The sequence below is a fragment of the Centruroides vittatus genome, unplaced genomic scaffold (genome assembly GCF_030686945.1).
Source record: "Centruroides vittatus isolate TY-2023 unplaced genomic scaffold, ASM3068694v2 contig_257, whole genome shotgun sequence".
NCBI classification, from domain to species: domain Eukaryota; kingdom Metazoa; phylum Arthropoda; class Arachnida; order Scorpiones; family Buthidae; genus Centruroides; species Centruroides vittatus.
Genome location: NW_027121630.1, coordinates 235,983 through 243,965, shown reverse-complemented (window position 1 = coordinate 243,965; position 7,983 = coordinate 235,983). Strand labels below are relative to the sequence as shown.

Here is a 7,983-nt window from a genome sequence, read left to right as displayed (position 1 = left end):
GGAATATATTTTTGATATAGTTGTGGCACAGATATAGTTATTTGTTTAATAAATGCATCCTCCCCATTATTGTCAGCAGTGGGTTTTTCTTCGGACGGTTCTTGATTTTCATCGGATACAACAGATACTCTGACGGGCTCTTTCTGTGCATGGACGGTTCTCTGATATTTCGAAATCAACTGACTTAATAATTTGACTTTACTATCGTGAGATAAATCAGTACTTTCGAGTAATTCTTCGATATTATTTTCAATTCTTATTTCAGGTTTAATTTGATACGCCGCCAACAATTCGGATGGAACCAGTGCCATTTGCTTCGCCATTAAATTTTTTTTCCTATTACTTTACCAATTAATCCTCCTGCCATAGACAAAAGTGGTACCAATAGAAGAGGAAGGAATCTGCCAGATTGATTAATCAAAATTTTTTTCTTGGTATTTAAAGGGACGTGTTTTTCACTTAATTTCCTAATTATTTTTTATATTTTCGTAATTTATGAACATTAGCAGGTATATTTCCCCTCCGCAAATTATCACATATTTCGCACAAAACTTTAACTTAATCGGGAGTAGCCTCTTTCAATATTGCTCTTCGTTGAGAAGGAGTAGTTTTGGCTAAAAGTGCCAGCATATGATAATTTTTCTTTACGTTCTTCATTTTATAGGTAAGTATATTCAAACAATACCTTGTTCATCCGGAAAACACAAATCCCGCACCGAAAGTTTCTTGTTTGTTTCGGGATGAAAATCCAATAACAAATAACCAAAATCCTTTTCTGTCGCTTTTTTATACGCATCCATAAAAAAGTTACATTTTCCTGCAAAAGCTTGTCTGCCCAAACAACTTACTTGACTTTAGTCCCGATTATTTTTAAATAAAATCAAATAATGTGTATTTAATGTTATATCTCTCATAATTTTATTTTTTGGAAACAAATTTTGCATTATCAAGATCACACTTACATTATAATAGTGAGACTCTGTCGTAAACAGAAATGCAGTTTTTGAACTGAGTTCGTGCATCAAGTCATCAATTATTACCAAATCCCATGCTTGTACAGTTTCAGGTAAGCCGTATATGAATGTAATTTCTTTTTCATCTCGAAAACATGGCAAATATACAGAATAACACCATAAAATTTTCTTAAATGATTTATCATAAATTTTACAACGAATAATTTTTCTTACTAATGTAGTCTTTCGACATTGTGACGGTCCAGCAATTATGCAGTTACTTGGATGTTTAAAATACATATCAATCGATTTTATGAACTTTAGTAAATTTATAATGTCTCGATCTACAATTTATCTCTCTAAATCTATATATATAATCGAGACGAGTTGATAATAATAATAATAATAATAATAATAATAATCAGCGCAGAGCCCAAACAGTTAAGAGTTGAAATTTGAAATTTGGTACACAGTTAGGGTACGTCACGAAAATGCACACTAAGAAGGGATTTTTTTCGAAATTCCTCCCCACGGGGGAGAGGGACAAGATTAAGTCTTAACACTTCTATCAACAATTGAAGTGTTAAGTAACAATGGAAGTGTGAAGTAATAATGGAAGTGTTACGTAACAATGGAAATCTTAAGAGCCCAAACGGTTAAGAGTTGAAAGTTGAAATTTGGTACATAGTTAACGGTACGTCACAAAAACGCACATTAAGAAGGGATTTTTCGAAATTCCTCCCCACGAGGAGAGAGACAGGATTAATGCTTAACACTTCCATCAACAATGAAAGTGTTACGTAACAATAAAAGTGTTAAGAGAAAGCAACGTGCAAGACGCAGATGGAGAAAAAACGGGCGCTGGAGAAAAAAAAAAAAGAGTAATATGTTAGAACATATTCTATTTTCAAATTTAAACAGATTAGTTCGGTTTTTCTCGACTTTTCTTTTTTAGAACATTCGATGAAAATCGAACGATATAATGAGAACACGTCGTGAAAATCGAACAATCTATATATATAATCGAGACGAGTTGATAATAATAATAATATTAATAATAATAATAATAATCAGCGCAGAGCCCAAACGGTTAGGAGTTAAAAGTTGAAATTTGGTACACAGTTAGGGTACGTCACGAAAACGCACACTAAGAAGGGATTTTTCGAAATTCCTCCCCACGGGGAGAGGGACAGGATTAAGGCTTAACACTTCCATCAACAATGGAAGTGTTAAGTATCAATAGAAGTGTTAAGTAACAATGAAAAACAAGAGAAGGCGACGTGCAAGATTTACGAGCGCTGGAGGGGGGAAAAAAAAAGTAATATGTTAGAACATATCCGATTTTCAAATTTAAACAGATTAATTCGGTTTTTCTCGACTTTTCTTTTTTAGAACATTCGATGGAAATCGAACGATATAATCAGAACACGTCGTGAAAATCGAACAATATTACAATATTCGATTTTCAAATTCGACCTTTTATTAAAAATACTTAGTTTGTTTATGAAATTACTCTCTTTCTTTTGTGACTATAACGTAATAATTTTAATCTTCGCTATCGTTACTTTTGTCCGAGCAACGCCGGCCCTATCTGCTAGTATTAATATATTCTTTTTATTTTTTTCAACATAAACTTCCCTCATAACATCCGAACATTCCTTGAACGAATGATACCAGTTGTTACCTACTTCGTTAATTCTCCCGTCATCATCAACAATTACAAAATTAAATTTTTCATCTCCTTTCCATATTTTTCCTTTAACTTTAAAATAACGCAAAACAATAGGAAAATTATCAGGAATATCGAAAGAAAAATTATTTACCGCAGCAATACAGCTATCGAGTGACTTGTACAAACGGGGAGAAACAGAATAATTTCTGTTGCTGTTGTAGGTAATAATAAAACCGTATGCTTCCATGACCGATCCTAGCATTAAAATAAACTCTACCATATCTTAAAATTTAATTTATATCAAAATTCAACCAATCACAGTTCTTATACAAAATAAGTATTAATAAATTATTTGTAAAATTATTTACTTGACAATTTTTGTGATTAGTATGTGTCATTTGTCTACTACTTACATGAGTAATAACTGATTATTTTATTTACATTGGATGGTTTTTTATACGTTTTAAATGAAAATTTCTTTTTTTCCTTTGTTATAGTTATATCTAAAATATTAATTTTACTATGTTTTTCTAATTCCATGTAAAAATTTATATCTTCGTTTATACTGTTTATTGTGTTTAAAATTATTTTGTCATTTGTTATTCGATTATTAAAAATCAATAAATAATCATCCACATATCTCATTACAGTTTTTACACCGGGAATGTTTTGTATATTTTTGTCAATATCTTTCATTACTAATTCAGCTTGTTTGGATTCGTCTTTGACCCCACGCTAACGCTACCAAAGGAAAATGCCGCTTTGGCGTCTGCGACATTCCTCTGATAGCCTCAGCGTCCGTTTACGAATATGTAAACAATCGTCTCTTGATCTCTGATTTTCTTTTCTGTTTTGTTCTTTCGCGCGCGTTTGGTTTCGCGTTTTATTGCTTTGTGCTCGATTGACACATCATGTAAGCGTTATACAAGTTCATCAAAAAATTTGCGTTACATTTCTCGATCCTTATCATGGTACGAGTTCCAAAAAAAAAAAAAGAAATATTCCGAAACATTTCTTGTCCTTGTTTCTCGTGACAATCAATTGTTATACAAGAGCATAATTTCAAATTTAAGTTTTATTTACCTTTGTAAAGTAAGCATATTATCTTGTTTATCACACTTAATCATTTAATAAATTTCAAGCAAGCATTTCGCACAAGATTGCTTGAATATATTCAATAAGAAAACTTCAACTGAAATTTAGTGTATATTTTATAATTATTATTAATTTTATAAATTCATGTTTTTAGACGAATAATGCTATTTCTTGCATATATTGTCTTTCAGTGTAAACATGTTGCATTTTCTGAAGTAATAGTTTTAAGGAAATTGGAAAATACAGTATCGGGTTTCTAATAGAGATTTTTTTAAAATATTTTATATCGTTGGATGAGAACAAAAATTCAGTATATAAACTGCTTTAATATTTAACACTTATTCTAAAATGTTTGCAGTATGCATTATTTAGGTTTTCAGACAGTACTAGTCTATATATTGTTTGGTAAAGTTTTAGTTTTCTGACAGGTCGTGTAACAACATTATTTAACAGAATAACAGAAACATTGGGCTAACAGATTAAACAGAATAAATGTTAAAATATATTGTTTGTTGACTGAAAACACACTTTAAAATTTAAAATAAAATATAGTAGTTGAAATTAAAACTTTCGGTCATTTAAATTAATATTTTATAATAATTGAGAGTAATGTAACAATACAAATTGCATATTCCAATGAATAATTGTTACTTAATAATCATTTTATTATAAAATAAACAATAAATGAAGTTGATATTTCTATTTGTTGGTATTGTTTACTGTTTAATAAATTTTTATAAATATAATTATTTAATTTTTTACAAAAATACTTTAATTTAGTTTATATGTATAAGAAAGTTCCTAAAATAGTGAAAATTATTATCTTTTGCGAATATCGATACTTTTTAAGATGTCCTATACATAATATGCAAAGATTGTCAGAATGGTTTTCTTTTCACTTGATATAATTTTAAGTTATATAAGTGTTTGCTCTGAGCTCCTGTTTGCTGTTTGTTTCTGTAATACAAAAATACACGTGAAGGTAGAAAACTAAATATAGTTTTATTTTAAAAATTCTTCCAAATTTCTTTAATTTTGCATTTCAAAACTAAATAAATTTATCCAAAACAACGTTATTTTATTGTACAAAGCATTTTATAGCTCTTTATTTTGAAACCTATTTAGTTAAAGCCTTTAATTAGATGTCAGGGTAATCTCTAGATGAAAAGATACTCTATTCGAAAGTATAAAAGGAATTCCGTCGCTATAATCGAAGGAACGTGCTGTTTATCGCACGTAGGTACATAGCCTCAAATATATACCGTGACCTTGGAACTACGGACCCAATATGGAGGTTCCATAGGAAGCATTGATGTCCTGACCTTGTGTTTATAGACCTTCAATGAAAAAAAAGTTACAAATTTGTACGTTACACGCTGACTGTTGAAAAGTGAACTTGAAAGCAACTGCAGGGAAAAAGTATAATTATTTATTTCTTTCGGCCATCAAACGGTGATTTAAATAAAATGATAAACAATATAATATATTATCGAAATTCAGTTATTTACTGTGATGTATAAACACAGAATTGCTACATGAAATTTAATTAGCGATCCGTTACATTACTGTTGTAACTATCGCTTTTGTTACAAATACGGTATTTATTTCCAAAAAATAATTGCTGGCACTTTGTCCTGCAAGTATGAATCGTTTTATTTGTACAAGACACTCAATCAAGCCTTCCACAAAACCTAGCAATGAAGATCATATGTTAAATATTCTACTCATCTGATAGTGTAAATGCTGGTAATGATGCTTGTAGCGTGACAGTGGTTTTGAAGAATGCCAAATTTGTCACATATTATCAATAATCAATACATTTTAAGTATCTACAACCAAATGGCAGACGAATTTACATTACAGGGCTTGCAGCGCAAAGAATGACTGAATAGTTACAGTACACAGATAAAAGTTACAAGCAGTTAACACGACTTACAACGTGATTTCTGGACATGCACGATTTGCATTAACGTACCGGTACATGTTTTCATATGGCTTACACCAGCATATCGCAGATGTTGTTGCATAGCCACATTACTACATCCAAACATCCAGTAATATTTAATGATATTTTTAAAGTTGCAACAACCAGCATAATTATTTTGCAAATTCAACAACGACGTTTCACTATAAATCAAGTAAAAGTTTTGATGGAAACCAAGAAACAATAAATGAAAGAAATTATATCGATATATTCATTTATTCTTAATTAATTTTTAAGGACATTATTCGAATTTTGTTCTTATTCACTTATTAATCACAACGCAATTCATACATAACCACTAAATAAAATAATTTTATTTTTATCTATAAACAGACAATGGCAAATATCGAAAATACACAACATACCAATTAATTAAATATGGTACATACGTACAACCAATATATATAAAACATTTCATACATGATAACAAAACTAAATTATTTTATCTATAAAACCTAACAAGATAATGACGAATATTGGAAAGCACATTATAAGCTGTCGTATGCTCTGAGTAAACATACCATACTCTGAGTAAATGTTATACCATAATGATTTAATGCAGTACAAGTTAGTAATTATTTATTACTGATCCATATTTAATTCAATAAATTTCTCTGTTACTTCTGTCAAATTTACCTTTTCTTTAGAACAAAGGCAGGAATATAACAACGAAAGAACAACTGGAGTAAAAAATAAAGCATGAAAAGCAGTTTCTATTGTGATTAAACACACAACTTTCAGAAATGTAAGTACTACGTACGAATTTTTATATATGAAAAGTATTCCTAAAATAGTCGAGATAGTTCCTTGAATTATAGGAAACCCAACATGATACAACGAATCCTTCATCTTATCCTTCGACGTGCTGCAATTTGACGTTACAAAGGCGTACGCAATATGAGCCGGATAATTAACGCAAAATCCGACGCACAGAATCAAACTTGATAGAGATATCATATCTAAGTTCACTGCCCACATGCTCATGTAACCCAATGTTTCTATCGTAGTAGAAACAACAGAAGTTGCCACCACAAAAGAACAAATGATATTTGGTATCACACAGAAAAAAACAATCGCGATCAATAACCCCGTGATCCAAAACAGTTGCTTAGCTAAGCCGTCGATAATTACTCCTTGTTCTACTATAGTTTGAAGTACATTATGAATAAGAACCGGAAATGGTGCTTCATCCGCAATTTTCCTAAAATCATTTGCAGTTCCAATCTCAATTTCTGTGTTACGAATATTTTTTGTTGTAACAAAAAATCGACTGAAGGTAATCTCGGATCCATCCGGGCTGAATACCAAATCGTTTGAGAATTGCTCGGCTGGTTTAAATCGTAAGAATACTCGAAGTCCTTCCATGAAATCATTTTTGTTCGACATGTTGTAACCTCTTAAGGCGTATTTTGCAACTGGATTTTTCTGAAATTCTTTGTAATATTTCAGCCAGGAGACAGTAAAACGTGAATCGGCAACATGTGGATGAGATTCAAATCTTTTAATCAGATCTTCTACCGATTTCTGAACGTTTTCGTCTGAATAATCAAGTGTTTTGTTAATAATTATGTGATTAGTAAATGAATATTCAGTGAAGTATTCGTAATATACTCGAAAACCTTGATATATTTCTGAATCAGATGGATATATTTGTTGCAATTCTAATCCTTGTTTTAAAAAATACACTCCGTAACTTCCAAATCCTAAGTTGATTAAATACAGAATCAATACTATCGCTTTTGTTGGTGTATAGGAAAGAAAGTCTCCCAATTTATCTCTAATTATTTTCATTAAAAATTCTTCATTCTCTTGGGTTACTTGACATTCCTGTTTTTTTGTGCTGAAAATAGATAAACATGTTACATACTTCACAATTATATAAATAACTATAATAATTTAAATCAACGAGTTTTTTCCATATTTACTAACGACATAAAAAATTTTAGCGTATTGCGTTATTAGTTATTCTGATTATATTTTTAAAAAGAATTTTCAAAATGTGAAAATAATAAGACAATCCACTTGTTCACTTTATTTGTATCTTCACTTCAATTGTACACATGATTATACAATAAAAATACTACATTGAACAATGTTACATATATGATAAAAGGAATTATCTGTCAAATTTTCCAATACTAACGTATAACACTAAACTATAAACTAATTTAAATGTGAATAGTATTTATATTTACCATATTTCTTGAATGTAATTGGATGAAAACCTTTCTCTTCTCTGTACCCGCTTAAAGCCATACAACCAGCAAAGAACGTTACTT

General features: G+C 30.2%; 1 protein-coding gene across 1 annotated transcript; it reads right to left on the bottom strand.

The window, feature by feature from the left end:
- Positions 1-6,286: 6,286 nt before the first annotated feature.
- On the bottom strand, positions 6,287-7,495 carry LOC136971501 (patched domain-containing protein 3-like). The gene has a single exon (XM_067265961.1). The coding sequence runs from the start codon at positions 7,493-7,495 to the stop codon at positions 6,287-6,289; it is 1,209 nt and encodes a 402-aa protein (XP_067122062.1).
- Between the last annotated feature and the right edge of the window lie 488 nt (positions 7,496-7,983).